This window comes from Psammomys obesus, unplaced genomic scaffold, assembly GCF_907164565.1.
Source record: "Psammomys obesus unplaced genomic scaffold, mPsaObe1.curated_primary_1811, whole genome shotgun sequence".
NCBI classification, from domain to species: domain Eukaryota; kingdom Metazoa; phylum Chordata; class Mammalia; order Rodentia; family Muridae; genus Psammomys; species Psammomys obesus.
The window spans coordinates 11,709,038-11,723,531 of NW_026596057.1; the positions used below are offsets into that span (position 1 = coordinate 11,709,038).

At 44.7% G+C, this 14,494-nt stretch overlaps 1 protein-coding gene across 2 annotated transcripts in view; it reads left to right on the forward strand.

The window, feature by feature from the left end:
• Positions 1-14,494, forward strand: part of Brinp2 (BMP/retinoic acid inducible neural specific 2) — a 100,513-nt gene that overhangs the window by 46,556 nt on the left and 39,463 nt on the right. For both annotated transcript variants that reach the window (XM_055624662.1, XM_055624663.1), the window contains exon 2: positions 6,351-6,695. In XM_055624662.1, coding sequence (XP_055480637.1) covers positions 6,427-6,695 — 269 coding nt within the window. In that variant the 5' untranslated portion in view covers positions 6,351-6,426. The remainder of the gene's footprint in view (positions 1-6,350; positions 6,696-14,494) is intronic.

A 14,494-nucleotide genomic window follows, 5' to 3' on the forward strand; every position in this document is an offset into this window, starting at 1 on the left:
CCTCCTGTTCGAATTGAGTTCTGACTAGTGAGGGACGTATGATTTCAAATGCAGCTTCTCTGGTTCATGCCAGTCTTGGGGCTGAAGCTGGTGTCACGTCTTGGAGCTTAGGGAGGAAAGTGGCAATGGACATGTCTCACCTGCCTGGATTCATATGACGGGATGCTGGGAGCTCCTGGAGATCTGTGAGGTGCAGCCACAGGACCTTTATGGCCTGAGCTGAGCCTGTGTGGAAAACGGCAGTGGTCAGCCTAACACAGGGGAGGGCCCAGACCTCAATGGGAGCCCAAATATCCCTACCCACACCCTTGCTTCAGGAGTGTCCCGTTAGTCATTTCTGTCTAGCCTTCCTTTCTAGGATAAACAGGTTTTTCATCAACATGTTGTGGATGACAAGAACAAACAACACTTCCGTTGATTTCTTTTTTAAACACTGACACCCTCAGACTTACTCAAAAAAACAACTCCTTAATAGAGGTGGCCAATTAACCACTTAAATGGCTTGAAAACTTATTTAATGTCACTGCCTAATCTCTTTATGAAATGTCACTGCTCTGGGCAGGCAAAAATTTCTGCTTCATACCTCATCTCTCATCTGCTTTACCCTCCCTGCAATGCCGCCCCTTGCACATGCGCCTGTCTATTTGCACAGAGTTATAGAACTTGGATGCCGAGGAGGAATGTGGGGATCATCCTTCCTCACAGATCATCTCACCAAAGGCTAACATGGGGCTCCCACAGGGAAGTGCCTCGCCTGCGGGCCCTACCTTGTAAGTGACAAAGCAACTACTTTCTATAGTGGTAAGTTTGGTGCCGTCACAGGTAGGCAGACTTGGTTCTGCAACTGAAGTGTGCCACCTTTCACGCTGCACTCATCCGCTCTTAGCCTCACTGCTCTCTGTTTAAAGAGGTAGTTTTATTATCCGTGCTTCACGAGCAATAGCTATCGCATATGTTAACTAATTTCTACGGCATTTTGCACATATTTAACACCAACAACTATATTAATCAAAATGCTGCCCTCACAGCTATAACTTAGCTAGACACTTAGCCCCTCCAGAATGCAACCCCTGCTCTTCAGAAACTGTCTTTTGCTGTTTTTGTCTGTTTGTTTGTTTATTTAGAGCCCTCTGCACTAAAAGATTTAACACAGAGCATTACACATCCCAGGCGAGTGCTCAGCGGCTGAGTTACCCCGCCAGTCACAGTCATCTTCATTCATTTCCTCTCTCTACTTCATTTGCCGGGACTTTACATTAGCAGCCTCTATAAGCCACAAATCACAGTTGTGCCTTAATCTGAAACACCAAGCAGATACAGAGGAAAACAAGAGAACTCGAAAGAGATTCAAACCTTTTCGGCTGGGTAGTAAGCTCGGAGCGGTGGTGATGTGATTCTTAAAAACACTCCCATTTTGAAGGCTGCACTGCCCACTCCTCATGTGACCTCATCTTCTACTTGATTTTCTCTATTGACAGAACTATGACCCATTTAATTCACGGCTTAAAGGACAAATTTGAGCTAATGCGCTGAGACAAGAAAAACCTACAGTTTATTAAACTTGTACCTTTGGTGCAAAGCCCTTTTATCTGTCTCGGTATAAAACTGCCTCAAGTGTGGAGGACGAAGGGAGTTATTCATGTTTCTCAGGTAAACCCGTAACACTTTTCATGAAGGGGCTAGGATGGCCCCTGGGTTACCATCCTGACAGGTCACATGGAGGCCTGCTCAGACACTCAGCTTCTGGACACACGGGAAGAATCCAAGCTGCTTGTTAATGGTGCCTCCAAAAGCTGTGAGAATTTAGACAGTCAAGATTTGCTGTGATAGATGGCTGTTACAAAACATCCAGTGATATTATTTTGAAGAATAAACAGGAAGTAGCCAAAAGCTGCTCCCCCCCTTCAAAAGCCCGATTTTCATACAACTGTCAACCCAGCAATTATCTTGTCCTTTTTTTAAAAAGAGGAAGTTTTTAAACTCATTTAAGAATCTTCTTTCTTAAAAAGAGACTTTTTAGTCAAAACGTCTTCAGATCCCCAGGAAAAACCACTGAAGCGGAAAGTGTGTGATTCCCAGGCCAGGTTTTTCTGAGGAACAGAGAGCCCAGAATACAGGCATTCTTGCTGAGCTCAGCAGATGTGGCCCAGCAATCAAAACCATTTGATTCCTAAGCTGATACTCCTATAACAGGCAGGTTCCAGCTCATTGTGAGCTCTGAAAAAGCATAATTACCAACAGAGCTGACAAGAACATGCTTAACATAGTCTGATTCTTTCAGTCTTTTTAGTAAGTGTCCACCTGTCCTTAGGAAACCCTCGTGCGGCCTCGGATGCACAGGGGACCAGTCTGTCAAGAGGCCAAGTGGCTGGACCAGACTCTAGTTTATCACAGCCTCCCAGTGACTCCTTGTTGAAGTACATGGAATCTGATGCACCACATATGCCTGAGGACTGATGGTACACTTGATAAGATGATGAAAACTTACACATGGTCCTAGGTGGATCTGTGTACTTGGCAAGGGAGGATGTTGTGCGAGGGCAGAGTTGGGAGAGACAGTCAACACTGCTCTATTCCAGAAACTCCCACACTGTAATGTTGACCTTGATTTTTTAACAAACCTACTTCCAACCCCCAACACTGGGTAGGAGGGAAAGGTTTGTGGGGAGGGAAAGGTTTGTGGGGACAGGGGCCTGCTACCCCCTCTCTGCTACCCCCTGCTGGGTAGGGTGGTAGAATTCTGTTGGGGACCATACCGATATCAGTTGTCGAGAAATCCAGAAGTCCAGGTAACCAGCAAATCAGCAAAGCAGCAAATGCAGCAGAAGGATGAACCAGCAGCAGGCAGCCCTCCTCCAAGCAGCCGTGCTGTCTTCCTCCGGGATGTCTCGTATTTATACCCCGCAAAGTCCTCAGAATTCAACTAATTCCACCTGGCAAAGACTGCCACGCTTCGCACTAGACGTTCAACAGGTGTGAACAAACTAAAATCCCCGACTTGGAATTTTAACGGAAACCTGTTTACGTGTCATAAACCAAGACATTCACAACAGAGTAACATCCTGGTTTCCTCTAGGGAGCATGAAGCACCAGACCCTTGGCAGGATAGAAGCTTCTTATGATTGGGTTATTTTCCTATTGCTGTGTAACAAACGTTGCACCATCTAACGTGATACAAATTTATTTCCTCACACTGCTGCATGTCTGTACACGTGTGTGCGGAAGACAGGCACCCTTCACCTCTTTTTTTCTTTCTTTTTCTGTTTTCTTGAGACCGGGTTTTCACAGGAATTTGCTAAGTGGCTAGGCTGTCCTGCCAGCTGGTCCCAGAGAACCACCTGTCTCCCCCAATGCTCTGACAACAAGCACACACCACTGCATCCGGGCTTTTTTGTGTGGCCATTTTAAGTGGGTTGTAAGGACACCATTCAGATCCTTGAAATTACAAGATAAGTACTTCACTGTTTGGGCCTGTCACCCCAGTCCTGTCCCATACCCTTACTCAGGAGCTCCAGTTTTCGCTTGTGTCAAATCGATGGGCTAGACATGGAAACAGATCTTTGAAGGGGTACAAAGCACTCTTCCACCGGCCACACTTGTTTCCTTGCAGCTGTATGATGGAGGTTCCCACGCCCTTCCTAGTTGCTGGCTGGATTTGCCCTAGAGTCTAGTTGCCACTTCCGGTACCTTGCTATATGGCTTTCATAAGCAGTTCACAACATGGCTGTTTGCTCTGTTTGGGGTCAGCTGATTAGATCTGACTCATGGAGGATATTGTCCAAAGTTAGCCACAAGCCTTTCTTTGCCTCCACCATCACCTAAGCAACTGTCTAGTTTCACCTTCTACATTCATCAGTTTTTAACTCGAGGGTCAACTAATGGAGACTGACAGTCCATCTTGCTCACAGGCCCTGCCCACGCTCAACAAAGCAGATTAGAGAAGGCATGCAGAGAAGTACATAGGGCTTTGGTGGGGTGTGTGTGGGGGGTGGGGGTTTACTTTAGAACCTTGCTCTCATGTGCCTTTCTGCCAGTGGCTGTGGCTTTCTACCTTACTCTGTTGGCCGACTCTGTCAAGGAGCCACAGTTTCCCGAATGAGCAAACTCCACCCCCCCCATCAATTTGTCTTTAAGAAACGCAGCAGTGTTTTATACAAGGAATGAATCACTAATGGCAAAACTTCAGGTAAGGCAATGCGCACCTGCTCGCATATTGTCAGTTCTTAGCATAATGTCTGGCACCTACGAGTTCTCATTTATGCTTCTTCAATGGATGAATATGCGAATGATTAAATGAGAAATATTTTGGGCATCCTCATCAAATTGTTTCAGTATAAAAATTGTCTACTCTTTCCACATACAAGGATGATTTCTCTTTTTAGTTTTAAATCACTTTTTTCCTGGCAATACAAGCTTATTAAAAAAAAAAAAAACACTTGGGGATTTTCCTTCCATGATTCTACTTTTTTTATAGTTAACTTTTTAATCCATGTGGAACTAAGTTCTCACTGTTATGTGTAAAATATTCCATTCTTACCCAATTAGTCTGTGATGGCTTTGTTTTTAGATACTAACTGCTGTGTGTAGTTTAACACTGAGCTCTTCTACTTCACTGATCAACCTGTCCCGTTTGTGAGCTACCATCCCTATTTTAATTATGAGAACATTATTATGTTTTAGGATCAGAGGGGGCAGACATGGGGTTTTTCCAGAACCCCAGCTTGGCTAGTTAATCAAGGGCAGTCTGACTCAACCCTACCCGGGCTCTCCAAACAGTACAGCATCCTTTGGCAAGGAGCCAGGTCAAGGTTTACATTTTGCTGTTTTCCCAGCTCAACTCCCCTGGCTCCCCACCATAATATAACTTTATAATTATAGTGCCTACCTAACAATATTTAAGAATGAGGGCAACTTCTAAGCAGCTCCCAGCATCCAGCTCCAAATTGATGAATGTAAGCGGGAGGGAGGGCTGTCTGAATGCCCAGGCTCTGCCCTTCCATCCTTTACACACGGTGTCTCAGAAAAGCATCCTGTAGCAATGCTGAGGTCTCTGTCTCTCAGGCTCAGTATGACTCTGGAGCTGGGAATTCCAGGATTCACACTTACCTCCAGCAGACCCCTCTAGGTCCTCTGGATTAGTGAGTTTACACATCTCAGAGTGCCCCTGGGGTGACTCTGGAAGGAAGCATGATGTACTGAAGTCCTCCTTGCCTGCCCCCGCAGGGGAGTGAAAGTTCAGACAATTACCACATCTTCCTCACCCGCAGGCAGCCTGTCTCTGGGCCTTGGCAGCCAGAGACAATCCTCGGAGCATGAATTACAGGTACTGGGTATTGGAAGTTGTTCTGGCACACGCTGAAGTGGTGCTGGGGAGGGGACGCACGCAGAGCTCTGATGGCATATGCTAGAAATTAAAGACTGGAGGGACGGCGGCAGTTCCAGGAAACACCACAGTGCTGAATGACTCTCTGCATCTGTAGGTTGAGAAAGGTGATGAGTTGTCCTTAGACAAAGTATACGTGCTGGAAATCCGGCCTGTGGTGACTCACAAGGCAGCCAGGAACGGAGGAGGACAGAAGCAACCTTCTTGCTGGCGTCTTCCCTGCAACTCAGAGAAAGCAGGGAATACACTCATTCATTCCTTCAAGACTGCTTGCGTCCGCAGGCATGCTCTGTGCTTTTAGGGAGTGAGCTAGCAGGTGGCTCCTTTGGGGCTCTCCTGCCGCCTGGTGAGGAGACAAGGAATGGGTCTCCCCGGTCTGACTCCATCCCTGCACCACCACAGAGTGGACCCTCAACCTCGGAAAAGCACTAGCTAGTACGGAGCCAGTTGTTCATGTCGAGAGCCCACCTTAGATACAGAGAGGAGAGTGACTTGCTCAGGTTTCCTTTCAGAGAAGCAAAGGGGTGAAACTAATTTTCTCTCCTCCAGTTCTCCATTTGAAGCATAAGGCTGCTCCTAGCCCAGTGCCAAGCTTAGGAAGGCAGCCCTCGGTCTGTCACAGAAACACGTGAACATGTTTGCGAGATGGAGATTGTTAGGAAGCTCAGGCAGGAGAGGAGCAGGGATTCATACCCCGCGCTCAAACTCTGCTCTTTCTTCTTCTTCGCGGCTGTGAGGACATAAGTCACTGTCTTAACCCGAGCTCTGTTCCTCAGCTGTAAGATGCAGACAGTGATGGTTGTGTTTAAAGAAATAAACCCTACACGCTCAGCACTAGCTCAACGTCTCAGCGCATCGGTTGCATTGCGGGACTAATGGGGAGGATTTCCCCACCCAGTGATGTTTGATGCTTCCAGACCGGATACGGCCCTGTACCCACCTCACCTTTCTCTCTGTACTTTTCTAGTTCGGAGCCCTGGAGGAGCAGCACGGAGCAGGAGAGTGTGGCGAGAGAATGAAGACACTAACCGCCTGGGAGAAGCATGAGGTGGCAGCGCAGCTCTCGGTTTAGAGGGCTTTGGCCGGAGGCCGCCCCATGGGCCGTCCTGCTGGCACTAGGCGTGCCCGGGTGGGTGCTGGCTGTCTCGGCCACGGTGGCCGCTGTGGTCCCCGAACAGCATGCCTCCACGGCCGGCCAGGCTCCCCTGGACTGGTTGCTCACAGATCGAGGCCCCTTTCATCGCGCCCAGGAGTATGCTGATTTCATGGAGCGTTACCGCCAGGGGTTCACCACCAGGTACAGGATCTACAGGTGAGTGGCGTCTCCCACAGAGCTCAGCCTAGGCAGTGGCCAGCGGGTGCGTCAAGCCTCAAGCCCTAAACTGATCGCAATGCCCTCAAGCTAAACTAGAGGTGAAATAAGCCTGTCTTTTTTTTTTTTTTTTTTTTTTTTTTTTCTAGAAGAAAACACAAACTAGCAAACGCGCTGATGCCTCCTGGGGACTTAGCAAAAGGGTTTCTATTTATAGATTGTTCCGCTTATAAATTGAGGACAAATCAGGCAGCATGCAGGCAGCATGCGGCCCAGGCTGCCTTAGGAGGTCAGAGTCAAATGCTGGTCCCAGCTTTAACTAATGGGTTAGGGACTTTTATGAGTCGTAATTACTTACACATGCAAATGAAGGAAGGGGAGCTTCCCTGTTGCCTCAGAGGTCTGGGGAACCTGCAGTTAGAGCAAACCTGCCTTCACCTTTGAGGCCATGGGAAGAGGCCCATCTCTAGGAATATCCCATATGAAAGGCAAATGTGTGTCTAGTTAGTCCGACATATTCCCGGGTGCTAGACCACAGGACAAAAATGGGAAGCTCCTCACTCGACTGACCCAGCAAGGCTGGGGCTCGCACAAGAGATCTCTGGTTTCAATTTTCCTTTTGCCCTCTTGGCATCCTTGCCCTCTACCATGTCTCTCCTTTTTCTTGCTGAACTTATCAGCATTAAAGGCATCGTTAGGCACCTGGGAGCTTTTCTAATTGTTTTCTCTATTTTAAAACATTTATTTTTCTAAACTAGTTTGTTGTTGTTTGAGACAGGGTTCTTCTGTGTAACAGCCCTGTCTGTCCTGGAACTTGATTTTTTGTAGACCAGGCTAGCCTCAAACTCAGAGATATACCTGTTTCTGCCTCCTAATTCCTGGGATTAAAGGTAAATGCCACTATGCGCAATTTTAAAATCAGTTTTAATGCAAAACAATGGGAAGAAAATGTGGAAAAGCACAAATGAAAACAGAAACACAAAACCGCTCATTCTTTTAACATCTAGACATTTTTTTTCACATATTGGGCATATACATTTCTAGTCCTATGAGCACACTTAAAGTCTTTGGGTTTCTTGCTAGACTTAATATTGAAAATTTTACTTAATTTGTTTATATCTTGTGTGTGTGTGTGTGTGTGTGTGTATGTTTGTGTGTGTATGTTTGTGGTGTGTGTGTGTGTGTGTGTGTGTGTCCAGCCTCACATATCACATGGTGCCCGTGTGGAGCGATGCTCAGGATCCAGTTTTCTCCTGACTCCTTGTGTGACCCAGGGTGGAACTCGAGTCATCAGTTCCTCTGCTGACTGAAGCATCAGCCTTAGTCTAGGCCTCTACCTGACTGAAGGAGATCATCTCCCCATTTTAAGCCTCCCCAAATTTTTAGTGATATGGAAACCGAGGTCCAGAAAAGTCATATAACTTGAACAGGTTTAAATTCCAAATAGGCCAATGTCAGAGTCTAAGTTCCTAGACTAGAGAAATTTGAGATTTTTTTTCTATTATTTTTTTTTCTTTTTAACATTTATAGTAACTTTGCAACCTGTGTAGGTCAATATGGGGTATCAGAAGCAGGGTGTAGGGTGATTATGGAATGGGGAGACAACAGAACAGACACTTATGGAACCCAGTCACATGGTTTACAACTCCCAAACTTGGGTACAGACAGAGGGGACAAGTCAGGCAGCTGAGTGGCTGGTACCCCAAGCACCTCCCATCTTTCCTTGCTGGCCATATCTACCCACGGTGCTTTGCCCAGCCAACCCTGAAGAGACTGTAGTTCACACCCCCTGCTTCAATGGTATTGGTTCTTGTATTTTTTTCTAAGACTATAGCGGAAATTAACACAATCACTGAGGGAAAGAGTGAGTAACTTAGGCTGAACTCACACCTGCTCAGGCAAAAGCAGAACAGTAGAGAAACCAGAGCATCATCATTAATTCAACTTTCAGTAGGATTCTAGGCACATGTCCCCACAGATTTTTCTGTAAGGCGAATTTAGGGTGATCTTTTTTCTTTTCCATCTTACAAAAAAAAAATGAAGACCTCTATTTTAGCAGAGAAGTCTGTCAATCCAATAAAATGAAATTTAATTTACCTTCCACAATTTGGCGTATCCAAGTCTCAAAGCAGCACTATGTTCACAAAAATAATTTTTATTAAGTATCTTGGAATTGAAGTCAGGCTAAGAATCCTAATATCACTATGAACTTCAAGGAGCTATGGAAAACAGAAGGACTAAGCCATTGTTTGGGTTTTTGTTTGTTTATTTTTCCCTTTTCTCTTCTTGGTAGATTCTTTCCCCCTCACTAAGCCCCAGGTCTGGATAGCTTAGTAGCCTGTTAACTCCTGGGTGGCGGCTCAGGACTGGCCCATGGGAGTGTCTGAAATCACTTGTGCATTATCAGTCCTCTATCAGGTAGCAATAGTTTTCTGATCATTTACTGTGGCAAGCTCTTACACTGTGAGGATCAGTTTTTCTGGGGTCAGTTATTGCACATGAACCTGGACTTGGAGAAACAGTAACCAGTCATTCTGAAAGGAATGCAGCGTTCTGACTTGTGGACCTTTGCTAGAGCTAGAGGAGAATGGTCACACACCACTGCTCCAGGAGCCTTCTGGGAGATTTGCCTTCAGTGATTAAGCAAAACTGTTGCCTTTATAGATATTGGTAGGGCTTTATATTATTCTTTTGGGGATTCTTTTGTAGCCCTTTGCTTTTGGGATCCCATGGCAATTGCCTCTGACAAACTCATGACCTTGCTTATGCTGACTAAAGCAGGTCACAGGAAACTGGTAAAATATATACTGAGTCACATACAAATTTCTCCTCTGCTATTCAAAGAACCTAAGATGAAAACAACTGACAGAGAATGTCATAAGGGGTTGATGGGAAACTATTTTGTCTCAAGAAGAGTGAATATTTCTTTCATCCTTTAAGGAAGCTTTTCAGTACATAGAAACCAGATGGTATCCACATGTGCCTTCTTATGAAGGGGGCTATCAATTCATAGCAAAGAAAAAAAAACAAACAACAAAAACAACAACAACAAAACATGATTTTCTAGGGGTTTGGAATGCAGGGTGCAGACTTACTTGACAATTATCTCAACCTTGGAAGGAGAATTTCCTTCTGATGAAGCTGCAGACACTTGCACAGCAAGGTCCTACGAGTAACCCATCTCATCCCACGTGTTTCTAGTTAAGTATCAGAGTGCACTCTGAATTTGAGGAGATAACGAATCATTTCAGAATAATGTCAGTCTCTCCTCACACCGACTTCCAGAGAGAGAGAGAGAGTTGCTTATTCCATTATATTGATTTTCTACAGGTGTAGGTGTTTAGTTAGGGGTGAAGACTCTAGAGAAAAATGCCCTGGGAGCTAGTTGTGGTGTTTGATAACTACTTAATGTCCCTCTTTTCCCAATATCCTTATCTGTAAAGTGGAGAAAATAACAGTGCCCACCTCAGGGCTGATGCCAAATTAAATGAGTTAGTTGATACAAGGATCTTGGACTAGTGTTTACTAAATATTAATTATTGATATTAAATTGTTCTCAATAAATGTCAGTCTAGGCAAAATGATGAGCTAGGAACCATAGCTATGATTGCTGTGATGTCTGCTGAGGATTTAGCATACAGAAACTGATCTAGAAGAGAATTCTTCTTTTGTTTGCTGTTTATCATTACCCCTCAATCTGGCTCTTTGTGGAGAGAGGTCTTCAAGTAAAGAATAGTTGATACTTCTCACATATACTCTCCTTGGCCACAAGGGCTACTGGAGGAAGCCAGGTGGCATTTGGCATAATTGGAGCTGTCATGGGCTTAATTCTTGCTTCTGCAGCCAGGGGTAGCAGAGCGGCAATCCTTGGGCATGTCCTCCACAGGCTGACCACTGTAAAAGCTTCCTGGTCCTGGGGTGTGATACTTGTAAGAAAAGACTATGTGCTGTCTGGGTAAGCCCCTGGAAATAATAAGATGGTGTTGGCATTCTACCTAAAAGCTTTAAAACCCTACTGCCTAACCTCTCAGCATTCGTTTATCCCACAGAATCATGATCTGAACAATCAGCCCACTTCTTAGACACCATTTCTCAACAGGCTACTTATAAAAGATGTAGAACAGAGATCCTGTCTCCAGTTCCATTTGTGACCCCCAGCTGCCCTCGCCTTTGATTCACTTCATAGTCCCACTATAATAAACACTTAAGTGCCCAACCTCTCACAGTCATGATACAAGGCAAAGAGAGCCTATTAGGGTCTTCGGTGATGAGATGGAGCTGTTCAAGGTCAGAGAGGTAGCCAGTCACAGCCAGAAATAGCACCAGGGCTCCTGACATGAAGTCTCTTGCTCATTACTCTAGCCCATGCCACTTCCCTTTGACTGCTAAGTGCATCTTCATCATAACGCACAACCTAATCAAGGCCCCTAAATTGAGATGATGCAAATGTAAATACGGGTTCTCGAAACACTCTAGCAGTAATGTTCCATTCTCTCTGTTCTACAAATCAAAGTAATGAGCAGTCTGTTTTTTTTTTTTTTATTTCTTTTTGTATTAAAGTTTTAATAGAGAGATAATCATGGGATTGGAAAAAATCCAAGCCACTATGATGAAACACTTAAAACTCGGAGAGAATATGTTAAAATTGAGAAAATTAGGAATCCTAAAGAAGAGTGAATATAACACATTGTTCGGGGGGGGGGGAAGCAAAGCCAGGTGTGATTCCAGAATATCGGCCTCACCGCCTCTGTGTCTACCTAATCCTTCTTGGGAAAGATTGGTCTGAGGTTACATTGTAATCTGGGAAAAACTTCACAAATTTCTAGACCCTAAGAAGAAAAGAGTTCAAAACCATGTAGGATCTGCAGGGGCAGAGTCAGAGCATGTGGTGAATGGCAGCAGTTAACAAGACAAAAGACCTTTACAGCAGCATCACAGCAATAACTCTGAGAACAGACAATCTGTTTGGAATTGGACAGGGTGCAAAATGAGATCTGGTAATAAGTCACAAGTAAAGCAGGTGACAGGGAAAAGCAAATACTTGATCTACATTCCTGAATCTGTGGTCCATGGATTAGACCCATTGGCGTCTCCTGACAGTTTTCTGAGAAGACAGACCCTCAAGTCTCTCCTCAGGCAGACAGAATCAGGACCAGCATTTGAGCAAGATACTTGACAAACCACCATGGCCTTGAAGCTGGAGGAGTACTGCCCTGATCACAGTCAGCGCATGCAGCTGGAGAACAAGAATGAGCCAGGCCTGGTGGCACTTCCTGTAATCCCAGCATCAGGAAGCTGAGGCAGGGGGATCACAAGTTTAAGGCTAGCCTGGACCTGAATATGAAGACCTTGTGTCAAAACAAAAACAAACAGAAGGATGACCAGGGTGGATAAGGATAGTGTGGAGGGAAGCCACCATCTCTCACAGTGCAGCTGCATTAGAGAGTATCAACAGAAACTGTAACAAATGGGAGAGAACAGAGGTGGAGGGAGGCTAAATTTAGGAATTATTAGTACCAAAGCACATGAACTCATAAGAATAGTTGCAGCAGCTCAGAGAAAACGTTAAAAGTATAAAAGGCTGCCAGGCCTTAGAGCAGCCTGTGGGGGCTTCTCGGGAGATAGGGAGGTGAGGAGGCAGAAAGCAGCTGTGGAGTCAGTCATAGGAGAAGCACCAGAACTAATTTATCATCCAGACCACGTCCTGCCGACTAACAAATACTGATTTGGATAAACAGCGAACCCTGGGAGAGACACCATCTCCAATTAAGAGATCACAATCCACATACATAAATGGCAACCAAAGGCAACCTCAGTCTGCTTAGGTAAATCCCAGTGACTTCTTAGGCATTCATTACAGCAACCGAGAGAGAGGAAGCTTGTGTTATCATACTGCTGCAGGACTCCATGAAGGAGCTGTGGTTCTCAGGAGCACAGGCAGGCAAGAAAGAAAGTTGGCCTTTCTGGAGAAAGAGCAGGTCCTATGTAAACTGGACGATCTCTGAAATAATCATGGGATTTACATTTTGACTACACGGAGCTTGTTAGGATGGGAGGGAAGGGCTGTCTGTCACCTGGTGTTGCCATCCAAAGTGGATCACATTTTGAGGCGTATCTCAGGCTAGAGGAAAGAGAACATGGGAAAAGACCAAACAAACTGGTTTAGAAGTGTGGGGTGGCTAGCTAACTGTATAGCCACTCTGACATAAATGTTAATCTAGCACTTTACTCCAGAAGTGTCTAGAAATTGAGACTCAGCATGTCTTTCTCCTTGTGCAAATTCCTGTCCCCGCCTCTGTTGTAAAAACCTAGCACACGTATATGAGGTGCTGGTATTTGGCGTCTATCAAGAACTAAGTGAAGATGTTACTGCTCTCTTGGAGCAAGGTTATAAAGAGCATGCAAACCCCTATAGTTCAGAAGAGAGCAACTGGTATTTTCAAAACATATTGTAGAGAGCCTGATCTGCATAGTAGTTCACTGGATTTCATGAAATAACAAACCATGAAATAAGGTGGGATGCAGTTTTTAACTGGATTGAATTTCTAGGTGATTTCATTTGGTAAAAGTGTTAGGTTATTTGGCACAGATAGGTTTGGAGGCTTAAAAGATAATGCTTAGGTTAGCCCTGGTGGTTGGATAAAGGTTGTCTCAGGAGAGCTGGTGGGTTGGGGTGGAGTAGTCCAAGTGATTAGGACACAGGTAGCAATACCATGAGCCAACCATGAATGTCAAGGCATGTAAGACTACACCTCGCCTCTTCCTGAATCTTTTAGACACACATTTATTATAGGGTACAATTTTAAAGATTTCTCAGAAGAAGGGGCATGCCATTTCATAACATTGGAAGTACATTATAAAAACTAAAAGTAATTGTATGTTCAAGGAACCTAATGACAAATTAAATTCTTCCTGTTTCTACTTAGAAAGAAATGGACTGACAGTACTTACTTGGTGAGAAAATAGTAAGCAGTTCTTTAAAGTTCTATAATACTGGTGGTTCAAGTGCAACTCTAGCATCATTTATACTTAAAACCACGGATAAAGGCAATCTTATCACATCATGCTCATTAGGTCCTTACCCAAATACTTATGAAGGGTCTTTTGTCAAAAGTATTCTGGGCACTATAACAGGATACAAAAAATAGAGAAACAGGGTACTAGTGATTTCTAGAGAATCCAGAGCAGTTTGACAAGAAAACAAACTGATATGTAGCTCCTCGAAACTAGGAAGAAAATAACACTAGATGCTGGTTGTGAGATCTGGTTTATGGGTACTGAATTAGAATGCCAGGCCCAAGTTCCTTCAGAATACAATGACTCTTTTCCCAAATATCCCCATAATTTTTAGGGTAATAGCCAGGTTTAGTTAAGATTGCAAGGGTAGAGAGAATATATGAAGATTTAAGTGTGCAACAAATAAGGAAGACTTGGGAAGAGGTCTGTGGAAAGGGCTTGCTACATAGGCCTGAGAACCTCCTGGCTTTGAATTTTCGGCACACACATAAAGCTGTGCTCAGTGTTTCTGTCATCCGAAAGGAGATGAGAGGAGTCAGAAACAGGGGAATCCTCACCAGCTTGTGGGGCAGCTAGCCTGGCGTGTACAGCTGTGAACCACTGGGAAACCCCGTCTCAAACAAGGTAAAGGTCAATTACTATACCTAAGGCTGCCATCTAAAAACTCCATGCTCCGGCCTCACATTTACAGTGCCTACTCACTCATATACACAGGAAAGAAAAAGGAAAGAAAAGAAGAAAGAAAGAAAGAAAGAAAGAAAGAAAGAAAGAAAGAAAGAAAG